Below are 16677 nucleotides of genomic sequence, written 5' to 3'. Positions count from 1 at the left end.
AAGAAGATGAGAGTCTCTCTCATCACGAGACTGATAAGAGTAGAAAATGAACACAAACACTTGTTGTCTTCATTCAAAATGTTGATCTGCAGATCTGCTGAATGTGAAAGAAGTTGATACGTGTTGGAATCTATTCCTCATTGCCGACATGTGGATCCAGTTTTTTTGTTCTCATCACCATGTGTGTGTGTGTTATTTGACTTCTGGGTTCCACGGAAAGTACTGTTTTGTCATCCTGATTTTTATAATATCTAAATCGGTAGTAATTCCAACCGATTTTCCAATCAAATTAAATACAACATCACCATTTTATTAGCCTATGAAAAAACAGATCACATTTCTCGTTAAACTGACATCTTTTTCATAACATATTCAACAAAAGCAAATAAAGTAAACTTGATTAAGCTGAAGAAACATTATTTCTCGTTTTGTATGGATTTTTAATTTCACAAAAGTTGTTATAATTAAAATCTCATTTTGGTGGATGTCAGAAAATTATTATTTGTGTAAGAAACGTATTATCCAACCCCATGTTAGAATTGTACCAGCTTGAGGAAAAAAAAAACAATACTCAAATAAAAACTCATCTCTATAAAAAAAAAATAAAAAAAAAAGACAAAAAAACAAAAAAGTCTGTTTGTATTATATTTGCTCAGAGAGTTTGACGGACCCATCTCCATTGCTGTTTCTATCTCTCTCTCTACGAAGAAAGAAGAAAGAACGGGTTTGTAGTTGGTCGTTGCGTTTCTTCTCGTTAAAAACATCATCTTCACTCTCAGTTACCTATTTTTTTCTGTTCCTCTCTAAACGCGCGAACAGAATCTGATTCTGAGATCTTCTTACATTTTCATCGATCTGTCTGCTGGTGTGGTGAGTGTCTTTTCAGCTCCAATTCGATTTTAAAAGTTTGCTTATTTTCTGTGTATGTGTTAATTTTTTCTCAGTGATTGGTTGCAGACAAAGAAGAAAAATAGAGATAGAGATAGAGATAGAGATAGAGATAGAGATAGAGATAGAGATAGAGATAGGGTTTTGATGTTTCTCCTGTTTGTAGTCTCTTTCTTAATGACCTGTTTGATGCATTCTCATGTATAAATAAACAAGCATCTACTACGTTGATCTCCTCCTTTTTGAAGTTTTTTTTTATATGTAAAAAGAAAAAAAAAAAGAGAAACTTTTTTCTCTTGAAGACTCAAAAAGGTTCAGACCCACAAGTCTTACCTTTACCTTTCCTTGGTCAGCTTTTGAAAGTTTTGATTTTTATTCAACATTCAATTTTGGCGATGTGGGTTTTAAGAAACGCTCCTCTGTATTATAGTCAGCTGAGGAACTATATTCATCATTAGTGTTCTTGCATAAAGTAGCTGGAACCAAAATTTTTTAAAAAAAAAGGTATATATGTTTGTTCTTACACACTGTAGTGATCATTGGGATAATTTTTGTTCTTACAGATATCTCTTTCCATAGTTGAATCATCATTGCTCTTTGTGGTAGTGATAACTGGGATCTAAGATCTCTCTCGCTGGAGGACCGTGTGTGTGATTATACAACAGCTGGTCTGGAGTGTCTTATTAATATAATCAGGGCCCTGAGAATGGGGTCCTGTTTATCTGCAGAGAGCATGAGTCCTACACCGGGCTCTCCTTGCTCTCCTGGCTTTGGTGTGAAGAAAAGAAAAAACTCTAAGAAGAGACTTGGTTCCAGGAACTCCTCCTTTAATCACAGGAGAGATGATGATGATCCGTTGTCTACGGTTCCGGGTCGGATGTTCTTGAATGGATCAAGTGAGGTTGCTTGTATCTTCACTCAACAAGGCAAGAAAGGGCCTAACCAAGATGCCATGGTTGTTTGGGAGGTTTGTTACAAACCATTAAGTCTTTGTTTTGGTTCTTATGTGTTCTGTTGTTTCTCCACTGCTTTGATCTAACTAGTAAATGATTTAGAATCTTGATTCTCTTTCTTTTTTTTTTTTTTTTGCTTAAAAGAATCTTGATTCTTACATCAAATTATTAAAGTTGGTTTGCAATTAATCTGGCAGGTAGGCTCTGTTGTGCTTAGAGTCTATGCAAATGATTCTGATTGATTTCAAAATATTTTGTGTGCAGAACTTTGGTTCAAGGACAGATACAATCTTCTGTGGAGTGTTTGATGGGCATGGTCCATATGGTCATATGGTTGCAAAGAGTGTCAGAGATAGTCTCCCTCTCAAATTAAATGCTTATTGGGAACCTAAAGTACCTATTGAAGGTGCTCTAAAGACCACCACCACTGCTAATAGTGCCGACAACATCAACAACTCTGAAGATGCTGAGGAGGAGAACATGGAAGAGACACATTCCGAGTTGTTTCAAACTCTAAAAGAGGCGTTTCTTAAGGCTTTCAAAGTTGTGGACAGAGAACTTATATTCAATGGAAGCGTTGACTGTTTCTGCAGTGGGACAACCGCTGTGACTTTGATCAAACAGGTATTGTCTGAACTTTGTGTGTTTAAAAGGCATTTAGCGTAATTCACTCTCATAAGGGAGTCTTCATTGTACATCCGTAGGGTGAGTATCTCGTTGTTGGAAACGTTGGGGATTCTAGAGCTGTGATGGGGACAAGAGACGGTGAAAATGGTCTTGTTGCTGTTCAACTAACCGTGGATCTCAAGCCAAATCTCCCAGGTTTGAATGATAACAAGTCCTTATGATGGTGTTCATGTATGTATCTTATTATTTAATTGCCTTTGATGGCTTTTGGCAGCTGAGGAAGAGAGAATAAAAAAGTGCCGTGGACGTGTGTTTGCTCTCAAAGATGAACCTGAAGTTTATAGAGTTTGGCTGCCAAACTGTGACTCACCTGGACTTGCCATGGCACGTGCTTTCGGTGACTTTTGTCTGAAAAACTTCGGTCTAATCTCTGTCCCTGATGTATCATTCCGTAGATTAACCCAAAAAGATGAGTTTATAGTGTTGGCTTCAGATGGGGTAATCATTCTCTCTTTCCCAACACATTCTTTGATGTTTGTTCACATGGCTAATGTTATGTTACGTGTGATAGATATGGGATGTACTCTCAAACGAAGAGGTAGTGGGGATTGTAGCTTCAGCAGCACCATCTCGTTCCTCTGCGGCAAGAGCTGTAGTTGAGTCTGCGGTTAGAGCTTGGAGATACAAATACCCGACCTCCAAAGTCGATGACTGTGCTACGGTATGCTTGTATCTAGACTCTAACAACACAAACGCCATATCTACAGCTTCTTCCATCTCCAAACTGGCAGATGAGGAACTAAAAACCGCGTCTGAGAATGATGATGAATCAGGACTAAGCGGTCTAGGCCGTTCGAGTAGTGTCAGGACGAGTAAAGAGATTGCTCTTGATGAGAATGAAGCTGAAAGGCTGATAAAAGAAGAAGAGGATAATATGGATACAGAGCATGGAACAGAGTATTCTGCACTAGAAGGTGTTGCAAGAGTTAATACACTTTTGAATTTGCCAAGATTTGTGCCTGGAAAGTGAAAAGAAAGAAGAAGAGTTTGAAGTGAAGAAAGAGATATAATCAAATAAAATCCAGTAGAGATTGTCTTTTTTTTTATCACGTTTCTACATTGATCTCTAACGATCAAATTAATTGACAAGAGGATTTTTTTTTTTTTGTACTGTTCTCCATTAATTAAACTTGAAGAACCCTACAATAGTTCAGAGTTTTTACAGCTCCATTAACATTATAAACTGTCAATTTGGTGGCTAAACAAGAGTTTAAAGTAGTTAAGATAAATAAACCAAATAACTTCAGTTGCCAAGCTTCATGAAGAATTCTGTAGAGACCAATGTGATTGTTGAACGAGATTTGTAGCATCACAAATGTATAAGAGTGTGTCTTTTCATCTTAAAAATTGTATCTGTAATGTCAAAATGCTTGAAGAAATTATTGCAACAGTTGGTGAATATAATTTTTAGTGAACCAATGCAATCTTTGGTGATGAATCCTTACGGATGTTAGTGATTGTAGTATTTGATGATAAACCATTGAAATTTTTGATGTTAACCTTTGCAACCATTAGATAATCTCTTCAATGTTTGGTTATCAACCATTGAAACATTTAGTGATCTATATAACTCACAATTAGAAAATTACAACAATCACAAAAAGACTAAAAATGTAGAGATTCATTGTTAAACGATTTTCAAATATCTTCGAAGAAACACATATAAACATGAGATCTTTATTTGATATTTTTGTATCTTAGTTTTGAAAATTGGATTGAGAACTCGATAGAATTTTTGAGTATTTATATTTCAATACCACCTCGACTTCAAAACAATATTTATTGATCCAACAAAAAGTCATCATGATTTCAAAAAGGTAAATCATATAATTTATCATTTATTTTATTTAGTGACTGTTAATTTAATTTAATAAGTGTTGGTGTTTTATAAACTCTCCATAAAAATTGAAGGCAAATATTATAAATGAGAAAATTCATATCATCATAAGTCAACATCTATTTATTACGATATCCAATTTTCTTAATATTCTTTCTCAAAAAATAAACTAGGTAAATAAATATATCTAAAATAGTAATTATTTTTTTACCAACATAGAAATAGCAATTGTTTAAAAAAGTAGAAACCAATAATTATAATATTGTCAATTAAATAAGAAAAGAATATTTACATGTGATGAAGAAAACAATTGAAATTTGTTTAAGAAGTTATCAGAGCTAAATATCATGTGAAAATTGCAAGAAAAACTTAAAAAGATGGAGACAGGATGGTATGCAATATTTATTTTGGTAAAAATATGACTGGAACATTAAGGTTTATATACCAAAAATATAACTGGAACATTAAGGTTTATATAAATACTGTAATCATATTTTAATATATGTAATTATCAGTTTTTTTTTTCATTTTGAATGTTTTTTATTGATACAGTTTGTGGTTATTTTTCATTTTACTTATATTATACATTTCAAGTCCTCATTTTAGTTTACTTTGATGACACATGAACTTCTTTTATAGGAAAATAAGATGCTTTAAATTCTACAAGGTGGCATATATTTTTAATAAAATGGGTTCACCCTAATAAATTAAAACATGTATGTATTTACTCTTTACTAATTGGTATTGACATATTTATAACTTTACTGCAACCAAACCTATAAACAAAATATAGCTTTTGTAATACATTTATTTACTCAAAGCAGTTATATTTGTCAGTTTCCGCACGGTTTCTTTACCTAGTTATTTTAATAAGAAATTAAATTTCCGGTTTTCTATGTCTGAAGTTTAAACCGGAGACTTTTCCGGTTTGCCATGTTAATCTCAAATAATCTGAAGCATTTTGGTCTGTGTGGCAAAGCAAAAAGTTCGAAAACGAAGTCCATTTTCCCAGTAAGCTCTCTCACTTCTTTCACCCTCAAAGTTTGATTCTTTTATCCATTTTTAGTTGTGTTCTCTAGTCTTTGCTTGAAGTTCTTGAAATGCATTAAGGTCTGAGATGCAATGATTCCTCTGAAAATTTACAATTTTTTTGGAGACTGAACTATTTGTTCCTGGGTTTATTGTCAATGCACATAAGGTGTTTGTTAAATTGCCTGCCTGCCTGAGAATTTTGGATTTGGAAATCAGTTTTTTTCCTTTAATTAGGCTTTTAATTGAATTGGTTTGTTTAACATTACATGACTTTGCAGTTTTGCAATTAGCCAGGCTAGTCTTTTTTTCCTTCCTATCAGAGTCGAAACAGAGGAAAGGAAAAGCAAAGATTCCTTTTTTTCGATCTGTTTCTACATAAAGACAAATAGTTTTATTGTAATGAAATGACCAACGCAAGTACTGTTGTATGTTAATGACTTTTGTTCTGCTTTTACAAAAGATTTCTTTACCATTGTTTTCAGCTGATTATTTTTTTCTTCTATTTAGTTCTACCAGCTTCTCTACTGAAGAAAGGTCAGGGCAATATAGTAAACCTTATGGCATATGCAACAGGAGTGACCCTTGCTTCAAGAAGTATCTTCCCTTTTTGTTCCAGAGCCTTGTTATCTCCTTTACGTGCCGCTTCTGTACTTGAATCATCCTCCTCCACGTTCTTCACAAGGGTCCAAGCTCATCAGCTTTTCTCCACTTCTAGAGCTCCTCTGTTCTCCTCTGTTAAGTTTTCTACTTCCTCTCTTGAGACAGCTGCTTCTCGCTCAAATGTAGTTGATATACTCGAAGAAAGAGGACTCCTGGAGTCAGTCACCAGCGAAAATCTCAGGTCTGCTTGTTCTGATCCCAACGTAGCTCCGCTAAAAGTCTACTGCGGGTTTGATCCAACGGCTGAGAGTTTACACTTGGGTAACCTCCTTGGTATCATTGTCCTCTCTTGGTTCCAAAGATGTGGACACCAAGCCGTTGGTTTGATCGGTGGTGCCACTGGACGCGTTGGTGACCCATCTGGCAAAAGCCTAGAGAGACCTGAGCTTGACTCCCTTACATTGGAGAAAAACATCGCCGGGATTAAAAACATCCTCGTCAAGATTCTTGGTGGCAATCATGTGATCTTTAATAACTATGATTGGTGGAAAGACATGACGATGCTAGACTTTCTGAAAAACGTTGGTCGGTTCGCTAGAGTTGGACCAATGATGGCAAAGGAGAGTGTGAAGAAGAGGTTGGAATCAGAGCAAGGTATGAGCTACACCGAGTTCAGCTATCAGTTACTGCAAGGATATGACTTTGTTCACTTGTTGGACAAGGAAGGGGTCAATGTTCAGATAGGTGGGAGTGATCAGTGGGGCAACATCACAGCTGGAACTGATTTGATCCGTAAGATTCTCCAACCCGAAGAAGCTGCTTACGGGCTAACGTTCCCTCTCCTACTGAAAAACGATGGGACAAAATTTGGAAAATCAGAAGATGGAGCTATTTGGCTATCTCCTTCCATGTTGTCGCCTTATAAGTTCTATCAGTACTTCTTCTCAGTTCCAGACGTTGATGTGATACGCTTCTTGAAGACGTTAACTTTCTTGAGTTTGGATGAGATCAAGATGTTGGAAGATGAGATGAGGAAGCCTGGGTATGTCCCCAACACCGCGCAGATGAAGCTTGCGGAAGAGGTAACGAGATTTGTACATGGTGAAGAGGGTTTGAAGGAAGCAATGAAAGCAACGGAGGCTTTAAGACCAGGAGCTGAGACAAAGCTTGATTGGAACTTGATTGAGAGAATTGCAGAGGATATACCGACTTGCTCACTGTCTATAGATCGAGTTTCAGGTGTTTCTATTGTGGATGTGTCTGTTTCTTCAGGGTTGTTTGAGAGTAAGTCTGCAGCAAGGAGGATGTTGAAGCAAGGTGGAGTTTATATGAACAATGAGAGAGTTGATGATGATAATAAGAGAGTTGAAGAGGGAGACATTGTTGAAGGGAAAGGTCTTGTTCTCTCTTCAGGCAAGAAGAACAAAGTAGTCATCAGAATTTCCTAAGATTTTTTACAAAAATGATGTATTATTGGTTTACGTTTTCACCATACAAAACCGGAAGATAATAAAACATTTGGATTGAAACCTTATTGGAGAATGCTACCAGTAACTTGAGCACAAACAATGTATCTTTTGGGATTTCAAACCAAGAAAAACATCTTCAAAAGCTATTCCAGATTGATAGCACAAATGTAAAAAATAAAGATCAGATCCAGTTCTATGCTGCAGCTAGTGAACTATCATCTTCAGATTGCATCTCTTTAACTGCTCTTATTAGCCCCTGAGTAATGGCATTGAGGTGCAAGCCCTTCTGCTTCATCTCCTCAAACAGCATCTCTGCTTTCTCCCAACCCAACGCTTTGAGGCAGAATGATTGTATCATCTTACTATACTCATCAGCACTAGGCCTCACTCCGAAACTCTCCATTTCATTCAAAAGGTTCAAAGCTTCGTCATACTCTTCAATCTTGCAGTATCCTCGGATGAGAGAGTGATACGTCACGGTACTAAGCTTCTTATGTTTCTTTTTCGCTTCTGCTAGCATCTCTTGAGCTTCGTTCATCATCCCTCCTTTAGCATACCCGCTGATGATGACGGTGTATGTGTATACGTCTGGTTTCAAACCTCTACTCTCCATCAACTTCAAAACCTCTTTGGCTTCATCAAGATCTCCGCTTCTCGAACAAGCGTGGACAACCAAATTGAAAACCGCATTCCCGGGAGCAGGCCCTTTCGAGATCATATCCAATAGCAAAGCTTTGGCGTCTTTAACATTCTTCATCCTGCATAAACTACGGATCACATCAGAAAACGGTTTGATCCCTTGTCGCCTAGCTTCTCCAGATAGATCACTCAACATCTCCTGAGCAAACGCAACAGTCCCATCGTTCTTGCAAAGCGCACTTATCAGAGTAGCAACAGAACTAGGAGGCAGCAACTTCTCTTTCGCCTTTGCCAGTTCGTAAACAGAATAAGCCTCTTCAGCCTTCCCTTCCTTACAAAACCAAGTGATGATGTTACCAACCTGGTCTCCTCCCTCTGGTAACACACCACTCTTGAGCATCTTCTCGCACACAGCCCCTGCCCATTCCATAAACGACCGCTTACAAAGCGCCTCCAACGTCACGTAATATGTTTTCTCATTCGGAGTAAACCCAAACTCTTCTGTTTTACTAAACACATCAAAAGCAGCTTTGGACTTGCCAAGCTTCCCAAGCAGTGCTATCAACTCATTCATTATCTCCAGATTCAAAACACTCTCATTCTCGCCAATCTCTTTAACCAAATCCCACAAAGCATAAGCGTTTAATCTACGTCCCTCGACAGATATTGCTACAAGGAGAGATTCCACAAGCGATGTGGTGAGAGTGATCTCTTGTTTCTTATTAGTTGCCCACTTGAGAAACCTAATCAAGTTCTTACCTGAGATTCCTGGGGACTCAAACACTTTGACGACAAGGTCTGAGTTTAGATCGACGTCGAGCGTCTTCAGACCAAACTCTAAAAGACTCTTCTTCACTTCGTAACAGAGATAGCAAAGATTCAAACTTTTCCTCGTCAAATTGAGTCACTTCCTCGACTTGTGCAACGGATCCATCGTCAGAAGCTTCAATTGTAGCAATCTCAGCACCATTTACATAAAAATCATGACTTTCGGAGAACCCAGAATGGGAAGGATTTGATTCTTCGTGGGCGAGCTCTGAGGCTGATGAAAATGGGTTCTTCTCTTCAGTAGGGGTCGAGGAGAAGAGCCTGAGGTTTCGGGGGGAAGCATTTTCAGAGGAAGCGTATGAGAGCCTGGGAAGGGATGTTAGCGAAGGAGAATGGGTCTTCTTCGTCGAGATTCGAGTAGCGAAGAGGTTCCGAGAGGCATTTTGCGATCGGCATAAAATGGATCTCCACATTGCTTCTTTCTCTCACAGACTATCTTCAGCTGCAGTTTCTGATTCTAAACCCCCAAAAACCCTTCTCTCTCTCTCTCTCTCTCTCTCTCTCTCTCTCTCTCTCTCTCTCTCTCTTCCAATTTCTATTTTTAAACATTTTGAGGATATAGTTGGAAGGAATATAAAAGTGGAGTACTTCTCCTGCAAAACATATAGTTTCTTTTTCTAACTTCAAATTAACCAAATTTCTATTAAAAAAATCTTATGTTTTAAAAGCAAAACAAGATTTTGATTTTTGTAGTAGTGAAAAATACAATATCGAAATGATTCGGATAGCGTATGATCATTCTAAGTGTTCCTCGGTGATACTAGATCCTGATATTGTACGTGGGGTGAAAATTTTGTAAAAGTGTAATTTCGTTACTACGAATTGGTGAATGAGAGTTGAAGTTAAGCCGAAAAAAACAAGATTTTGAATCAAGTCTTTCTTCTTTCTTGTTTGAATCAGTCAAGGTGGTATTCATTCTGGTCTTTACTCTGTTTCAAATGTATTAAAACGTTCTCTTAAGTTTCATATTTGGTGTGGTAATAAAACTGTCAGCCTTGGTTTAGTTATTAACTGCAAGAGAGAAAACCATTGAGTTTACAAACCTTTCTTTATTTATGAGAGCATTATTCGGTACTGATACAACATAAAGAGAACCAAATATAAAGAGCAAACTCTTAAGTTTTGTGCTTTGGTAACGAGACACTGACACTACAAACACTCAAAACAGCTTTTTTGGTCTTGAACTAATTCAAACAAGAAACATAACCTAACCACAAGCCTTTATCTACAATGTTCCGTGGAAAACAAAACATATTCAAATGAACTTTCGTGGTCTTAAAAGTGGTTCCTCATAGATGACGAAATTTATGGCTTACTCTGGGCATAATCTGATAGAGAACTGTTTTGCTTAAGCCCTAATCTCTCGACCAAAGATCCAGCTGAATGGCACGTTTTTGGCTGCTTCCTTGGCTCTTCCTTGAGCTCTCTCTTCAATTCTGCGGATTCTTGCAGGTAATCCGCAGACAAAGTCCTGTCAAAGGCATTTACAGAGTCAGAGTTCAAGCTCAGGGCCCAATTAAATACACAAAGCAAACCAAGCAGTCCAATTTACCTGGGCCCTGTGTCCTTCACTAGAAAGGCCTGACAAAGTCTCAACGTTCCACCGTTCAACAAGAAACTCCAGAATATCAGCATAGTCCTTTGCAGTGTAGACACCAAGCCTCTGGGCAACGGTTGAGAAGTGCTCAAAGAGGTTATTATCTTGGCCATCGTACATTAAATGTGCAGGCATTGAGATCTTTTTCTTCATCATATCAGCCAGTCCCAGGATCGTGCCATCAGCGTCAATTTCAAAGAGCTTCTCCACAATCTTGGTGTAAGCAGTCTCGTGGCGCTTCTCATCAGCAGCAATGGTCCCGCATATCTGCGCAAGTTTCAAGTCTCCACGATCTTTCGCCAGCCTGGCAGTGTTTCCATGGGAGATGAAGGTGGCTCTCTCTTGGAAGGAAGTGTAGATGAAACCCAAGTAAGGGTTGTTCTCAGTTTTAGGATCCTACAAAGACAATACAAATCAATCAAGCAAATCAATTCAGAACTTGAAACATAAGAACTTACCATTCCAGAGCCAATAAGGTACTGAATAGTCTTCTCAATCTGCCTCATGTCAACTCTCCCAGACAAATAAAGATACTTGTTAAGCAAATCCCCATGCCTATTCTCTTCAGCAGTCCAAGCCCTCGTCCACACCGCCCAAGGAGTAGGACTCGCTCCCGTCTCATCCCTAACTCCATCCAAGGTGTTCAACATGGTCTGGTAAGTCGGAAGCGCTTCTTCTGTGATCATATCACCAACAAGCACCACGAAATACTCATCAGGAAGCTCCTTGCACCTCTCCCTCAGCTCCTTGACTTGGTCATAGAACCCTTCAGACTCAGCTTCCGGGAGAAAGTCTGTAGGCTGCCAGGACTTCTCAACGGGTTTTAAGTAAGTCAAGAGGGTCTCATCAGCCCATCCTTCTAAGGATTTGAAGATCTCCAGCTTCTGTGGTGGCATAGAGTGTTTCACTTGGACATGCACTTCTCGTGGAGGGATGTAGAGCTTCTTTCCATTAGTAACCTCTCTGTAATTAGCCAAAAATAGAATTTCAAATGAATTAAGACTAAGTTACTAACACTACAATACAATTCATTATTAGTTGATATATAGGCTGTATTAACGGTTATTAGTTGGTTTAGCTTCCTTTTACTAAACCATATATAGTGATCAAGAAGTTTATTTTTCATTTCATTCAATAATCAATGTGATCAACCGAATCTAGAGACTTATCATCGATCGACACTCAAATCTAAATCACCAGATCAGGCAATGAAGCGAGGAAAAAAAAAAACTCACGTAGAAGCGGAGCGAATCGTGGAAGCCATGGAAACTACGGAAGATCTGGATCCCCGAGCTTGAGAGGGACGGCAAACGTAAGATGAAGGGGAAACGACGATCCGATCCATAGACATAGCCATTTTCCTCTACTTTCTGCTGGAAGAAACTCAAATCAATGGAAGATGGAAAGAGGTTTCTTCGATTATTTCTATGCTACTGTGACAAATGTGAAGGTTTAAACAAGACAAGAGGGCGTGGAGCCATGTGTATTAACAGGCCCATGGGCCTACTGATATTTGACCCATTAAATTCTCTTTTATTTCACAGGCCCATGTGTCGAGTGATATATAACCCACTAGTTGTACGGAATAAGAAAATGATTAACATTCTCTTGTTTAATTATCTTCTAAAATTTATTCACCTTATCACTTGAAGACCTAGCAGCAGCAATGATTTCTCTGCAGAAAAAAAACTAAAAAACTAAAAAAATAAATAAAACTTCATAAGGGAAGATAATTAAATGTAGACTTAAAAGTTAAAATTTTATCGTTTACTCTTTTACTAAACAACTACTCCCTCCATTTCCTACTAAGAAAAAAAAATTTGTTATAAAATAAGTTTCATTTTCAACTTTCAATGCAAAATTTATTAATTTTTATTAACAATTTACTTTTTTATTGGTTGGAATATGGTTAGGTGTAAAGATAATTGTGTTTTTATATAAGAAATATATAAAATTAATTATTTTCTTAATCGTATGCACAAACTCAAAGTAACACTTAAAATAAAACTGACGGAGTATTATCTGAACTCGTCTACACCACTAACCACGAATTTCCAAAAAGCAAGTATAACCTTCACTTCATCTTCTCTAAAATCATTTTATATACTTCAACAGCGTTTTCAAGAGAAGAAAATCAAAGTAACGAAAGATGAAAGCATTGGTTACTTTGTGGAAAAAAAATAAAAGTGTTTGGAATAATTTTTTATAAGTAATTTTTTTTGTCAAAGTGATTCTAGTGTGCATTTAAAGTTGATGTAATGTAAGAGGTGGGTATCGTGGCTGCAATGGTTGAGGCAATTGACACAGTTTTTTCTTCTTTTCGTTTTTTGTAGAGTAAAACTAAAAATAAATTGGTTTGTTCTCTTGTTTCAACTGTTTTTCTTTTCAGTAATTTGTTTTTCTTTTGAAAAATAAACTTGACTTATTGGTCAATTGATTTATGCTTTTATTATACAAAAGATACTGAAGAAAATACGGAAAATATATAAATCAACGTAGCTTAAATTTTTTTTTTTAAAATAAGAAATAGGTAGTTAATATTTAGACTAAAGAAAATAGGAACTTCAGAAAAAAAAATTAATTATTTATTTATAGTTTTTTAGTTTTTCCACATGTCAATTGTTTTTTAATTTTTAAAATGATTTTCCACGTGTCAGATTTTGATTGGAAAAACGACTTGCGCTTTAGTATATAAGGGATTAGTACACTACCTTCGCTAAAACGCATGATCTTTCAATAGCGTTTTCTTCATTAATTTCGTTTAATCTATAACATGGAGTGGAGATTATAGAAGCGTTTTGGCTTTAACATTTGGTTCGACAAAACTGAACTGAACAAATTAAAAGCAATAAACTGTAAACCAAACACCAAAAGACAAGTAAGCAAACAAAAGAATGTATAAGAACAAGGCAAAAGTGTCCTAAGCTGCAACCAAACCAGCTTCAGTGATTCTTTATAATCTCAGCCTCTAGACGGCACTCTACCAGCTTCTACATCTGCTTCTTCTCTCCTCATACTCGGATTATCCACCAAATGTAGTCCCATAAACCCACCGTCTTCCTCTTCACCGTTATCACCCTGAGGCGGTCGTTGGGCCGCTTCATTCTCTGCTGCTTGAGCTTGAGCTTGAGCTTGAGCTTGAGCTCGTGCCGCCTCCAACACAAGGAAGTAAGCATATGGTCCCCAAGCTACAAAAAGACCATACATTTGTTGTTCAATTCACAACACTTATCTTCTCAAAAGGAATCAACAATTCTCTTTTCACCTTCAGTGCGATATGGTGGCGGGAAGAATTGAAGATAACAGAACGTAGAGACCACAAGACCTGCAAGTTTAGACGACGGTGTGATGTTTAAAGGGGAAACAAGTTTTGATCTTTTTGAGTAGAGAGTGAAAACAAGCATACCTAGCAAGCCTCCAGCAAAGACGTCTTGCCAGTGATGCCAATAGTCATCCACACGAGAGATACCAACAAGAGCTGCAACTAGCAAAGGGAGTATGACAATGCACAGCTTCGCAACGTGTCCTTTACCATCAAACGCTCGAATCTTCCCCGATAAGTACAGCGACAGGAATCCTAGTCCCGCGAAAGACCCTACAATAGCCAAAACTATTCACTCTCTTTTGCTTCTTTCTAGTGTTCTGTATTATTAATGCTCAAGAAAGGTTTGGTCTTAGTACATGAAGTGTGTCCGCTTGGGAAGCTCTTGTGCCCTTCCCTTATAACACTTTTATCACCATGACATATCACATCACCCAGACTATCATAAACCTGAGAAGCAAAAAAACAAAACTCAAAAGACAGAACATGAACTAAAACACACAATAGTAGTAGTACTCCCATGATGTTTTACCTTAATGCACATATATTAAGAAAACCACTTTTTATTCAAAAGTTTCACTAAAATATAATTAAAAACTAATTTATTTAATTATAAATAGATATAACAAAAAATACAATTAGCTACACAGGTTTTTTATAAAATTAAATTTATCTATATTTGTGCAAACATCTTCTTCTATTATGAAAAAATAAAATCTCTCAAAACATCATCTATATTGAAACAGAGTACTTACAGCTTTGCCATCAGGAAAACAACGCCAGAAGAAGTCAGGACGCGGTCTACCAACTGCGTTCTTTATCGAATCAGTAAGCACAGCCGTCACCAGAACAGAGTACAACAGACCTAGCACCGCGTGGTGAAGATCGTATACGTCTCTCCTACGGAAGTAGATGAAGACGAATATAGCCAGTGGCAGCAGCATCGCATAGACCTGAAGGAAAGGAATGATTTGTTTATGTTGTGAATGATGTCTGCAGTCAAATGTTAAATGTTAATAGCTTTGAGTTAGTGGGGAAGCTTGCTTACCGGGACAGACCAGATAGGTACGGTGTTGCTCTTTAGAGGGTAGCTTAGATCAGTCATCATGTCTTTACCGACAAAGCGGTAAAACGGGTGGATTATGAGGAGGATGCACTCGAGGATGACGAGTAGTACGAGTATGATCCAGTCGTGCATGTGAGTTCTTGCTAGTGTCATTCCGTGGGACCTCAGAGTGTGAGTGCCTTGTTGCGCCTCTCTCATCATGTCCTGCTCAGAGACATTATAATATGAGATTAATCAAATAATCTTCCCTTTTTCTCTTTACATTAAAGCGGCCACAGAGATGGAAAAAGCCAACAATCTAAGCAAGAAAGATAACAACATGAACTCAAGAACAACCAAAGACAAATACAGTTAGGGGTCTCTTTACCTGTTAGGTTTCTACGAGTTGAATTTCAGATGGTGAAACTCAATTATCAGCAATTTTCTTGAAATCTCAGGTCCCCCGGTTTGTTACAGCCTAAGATCTCAATAATCACAAACTGGTCCGGGCAAAAAGTAAAAAGTTTTTATAAAAGAACTACCACAATAAAAATAATGAAGAAACATTCCTAACGACTTACTAATTATGTCCAAGGACAACGTTTCTAACGACTTACTAATTCACAGCTCAATCTTTTGGGTAAAGCTAAATATGTCATTGCCCATAACTAATTGGTTTTGTTCTAATACAATAACCATTTTCCATGTTCAAGCTAGAGACTAAAGTTTATAAGAAACCTATTATCTACAACGAACTTCTTCATACACAGAACCACAAGACAAAAGATGAGAGATGAATCCTTTATAACTTCAGGCCAAAACTTGCACTGAACAAAAGAATGATTAAGTAGATTGTGATCTCACCAAATCTGGAACCAAGAGTCACTTACTTTGCAAATTACAAGGTTTAATTAGAGACTCAACACTTGGCAATTAGATTCACCATACACACACTGAAAGAAATATAAAACCACCAATTTAAAAACCTTTTTTTTTTCCAAAACCATTGGCGCAAGAAGAACCGACAAACCTGGAAAAAAACCGCCAAAACGAGGAACAGACTCCGTGTATTAACGTAGCAGTTAAAAAAGTCCCCAAAAAAGAAGTTAGTTGAAGAGTAGCAATAAAGGGAAAAAAAAAAGCTAAGCTGGTGGACAAGAATTAAGATTCAAGAAAGAGGGAAGTAAGACAGGTAAAAGCCTTCGTGATGAGTAGATGAAACCCCAATTCAACATCAGAGTAATCAAAGTAATAGTGACTCTGTGGGACAACCTAATCAACACAAGTGGGGAGCAGTGTGCAATCTAAATGTTTTGTTATGTCGACACAAATACTATAAAACCCATGTCAAAGGAGCGAACTTTATACAAAAATAGATTTAAAAAAAAAACAGAATTAGAGAGTGAAAATTACCTGACTCTGTTCGATTATCTCGTGTCTGAAAAAGCAGAAAAGGAGGAGTTTTTTTTTAAAAAAAACTGAGTCTGGTCGATTCGCCGTATGAGTTGTTTTTGATGGTAAGGAAGAAAACGTGGGTTAGTTAAAAAAAAAAAAAAAAAGGTGTATTTCTATTTTCACGGCGGATGAAACAGAGAGATTGAGAGAGAGCAGCACGCGTCTTGTTGCAACTCATGATGAAACACATTTTTATACAAGATAGAAGCGTTATACTTGTGTTGCAATTAGAGCTTAAGTTTTAAAAAAATTGATTTGTTGTCTTATTTTTCTACCTTACAGATTTTTTACCTTAACTTAAAATCTTTTACCTTAATTTAAATTT

The 16677-nt window shown here is 37.1% G+C and overlaps 4 protein-coding genes and 1 pseudogene across 15 annotated transcripts; 2 read left to right on the top strand and 3 right to left on the bottom strand.

The window, feature by feature from the left end:
* Window positions 1–667: 667 nt before the first annotated feature.
* Window positions 668–3701, top strand: LOC106438949 (probable protein phosphatase 2C 33). Of its 3 annotated transcripts, XM_048750053.1 has the most exons (7): window positions 675–870; window positions 958–1392; window positions 1495–1855; window positions 2106–2465; window positions 2546–2663; window positions 2743–2966; window positions 3040–3701. In XM_048750053.1, the coding sequence occupies exons 3-7, from the start codon at window positions 1595–1597 to the stop codon at window positions 3496–3498; spliced, it is 1422 nt and encodes a 473-aa protein (XP_048606010.1). In that variant the 5' UTR covers window positions 675–870; window positions 958–1392; window positions 1495–1594; the 3' UTR covers window positions 3499–3701. The 3 variants fall into 3 exon arrangements, with proteins under 3 accessions (XP_048606008.1, XP_048606010.1, XP_048606009.1); XM_048750051.1 differs by lacking the exon at window positions 958–1392 and having other exon boundaries at window positions 668–870; window positions 1452–1855; XM_048750052.1 differs by lacking the exon at window positions 958–1392.
* Window positions 3702–5175: 1474 nt separating this feature from the next.
* On the top strand, window positions 5176–7563 carry LOC125583340 (tyrosine--tRNA ligase, chloroplastic/mitochondrial-like). 2 transcript variants are annotated; one of them, XM_048750049.1, is made up of 2 exons: window positions 5176–5376; window positions 5905–7563. In XM_048750049.1, exon 2 carries the CDS (start codon window positions 5955–5957, stop codon window positions 7443–7445), a length of 1491 nt encoding a protein of 496 aa, XP_048606006.1. In that variant the 5' UTR covers window positions 5176–5376; window positions 5905–5954; the 3' UTR covers window positions 7446–7563. The 2 variants fall into 2 exon arrangements, with proteins under 2 accessions (XP_048606006.1, XP_048606007.1); XM_048750050.1 differs by having other exon boundaries at window positions 5360–5475.
* Window positions 7505–9767, bottom strand: LOC125583339 (annotated as a pseudogene).
* Window positions 9768–9962: 195 nt separating this feature from the next.
* On the bottom strand, window positions 9963–11994 carry LOC106438946 (stearoyl-[acyl-carrier-protein] 9-desaturase 5, chloroplastic). 2 transcript variants are annotated; one of them, XM_048750055.1, is made up of 4 exons: window positions 11766–11994; window positions 10989–11493; window positions 10486–10926; window positions 9963–10404 (listed from the first exon to the last, which is right to left on the bottom strand). In XM_048750055.1, exons 1-4 carry the CDS (start codon window positions 11885–11887, stop codon window positions 10282–10284), a joined length of 1191 nt encoding a protein of 396 aa, XP_048606012.1. In that variant the 5' UTR covers window positions 11888–11994; the 3' UTR covers window positions 9963–10281. The 2 variants fall into 2 exon arrangements, with proteins under 2 accessions (XP_048606012.1, XP_048606011.1); XM_048750054.1 differs by having other exon boundaries at window positions 10989–11499; window positions 11766–11966.
* A 1262-nt stretch (window positions 11995–13256) lies between these two features.
* On the bottom strand, window positions 13257–16425 carry LOC125575568 (putative lipid phosphate phosphatase 3, chloroplastic). 8 transcript variants are annotated; one of them, XM_048750061.1, is made up of 9 exons: window positions 15928–16233; window positions 15762–15850; window positions 15286–15397; window positions 14901–15122; window positions 14608–14805; window positions 14212–14302; window positions 13937–14125; window positions 13796–13855; window positions 13257–13718 (listed from the first exon to the last, which is right to left on the bottom strand). In XM_048750061.1, the coding sequence occupies exons 4-9, from the start codon at window positions 15117–15119 to the stop codon at window positions 13492–13494; spliced, it is 984 nt and encodes a 327-aa protein (XP_048606018.1). In that variant the 5' UTR covers window positions 15120–15122; window positions 15286–15397; window positions 15762–15850; window positions 15928–16233; the 3' UTR covers window positions 13257–13491. The 8 variants fall into 8 exon arrangements, with proteins under 8 accessions (XP_048606018.1, XP_048606020.1, XP_048606017.1 ...); XM_048750063.1 differs by having other exon boundaries at window positions 15286–15375; window positions 15788–15850; XM_048750060.1 differs by having other exon boundaries at window positions 15788–15850; window positions 15928–16232.
* Between the last annotated feature and the right edge of the window lie 252 nt (window positions 16426–16677).

Source organism: Brassica napus, chromosome C3 (genome assembly GCF_020379485.1).
Source record: "Brassica napus cultivar Da-Ae chromosome C3, Da-Ae, whole genome shotgun sequence".
NCBI classification, from domain to species: domain Eukaryota; kingdom Viridiplantae; phylum Streptophyta; class Magnoliopsida; order Brassicales; family Brassicaceae; genus Brassica; species Brassica napus.
The sequence above is the reverse complement of the archived record's forward strand: the minus strand, read 5'-3'. Positions and strand labels throughout refer to the sequence as shown.

Bases quoted from the DNA above. Each gene is read 5' to 3' on its own strand.
- LOC125575568 (XM_048750065.1), bottom strand. From the start codon at position 15,119: ATGATGAGAGAGGCGCAACAAGGCACTCACACTCTGAGGTCCCACGGA. The intron at 14,126-14,211 runs GTACTAAGACCA...TGGCTATTGTAG, and splicing joins CCCAAGCGGACACACTTCAT to GGTCTTTCGCGGGACTAGGA. The intron at 13,856-13,936 runs GTATGCTTGTTT...CTAAACTTGCAG, and splicing joins CTTTGCTGGAGGCTTGCTAG to GTCTTGTGGTCTCTACGTTC.
- LOC106438949 (XM_048750051.1), top strand. From the start codon at position 1,595: ATGGGGTCCTGTTTATCTGCAGAGAGCATGAGTCCTACACCGGGCTCT. The intron at 1,856-2,105 runs GTTTGTTACAAA...TTTTGTGTGCAG, and splicing joins ATGCCATGGTTGTTTGGGAG to AACTTTGGTTCAAGGACAGA. The intron at 2,466-2,545 runs GTATTGTCTGAA...GTACATCCGTAG, and splicing joins CTGTGACTTTGATCAAACAG to GGTGAGTATCTCGTTGTTGG.
- LOC106438946 (XM_048750054.1), bottom strand. From the start codon at position 11,887: ATGGCTATGTCTATGGATCGGATCGTCGTTTCCCCTTCATCTTACGTT. The intron at 10,927-10,988 runs GTAAGTTCTTAT...TTGTCTTTGTAG, and splicing joins ACCTTATTGGCTCTGGAATG to GATCCTAAAACTGAGAACAA. The intron at 10,405-10,485 runs GTAAATTGGACT...TGCCTTTGACAG, and splicing joins GTGAAGGACACAGGGCCCAG to GACTTTGTCTGCGGATTACC.
- LOC125583340 (XM_048750049.1), top strand. From the start codon at position 5,955: ATGGCATATGCAACAGGAGTGACCCTTGCTTCAAGAAGTATCTTCCCT.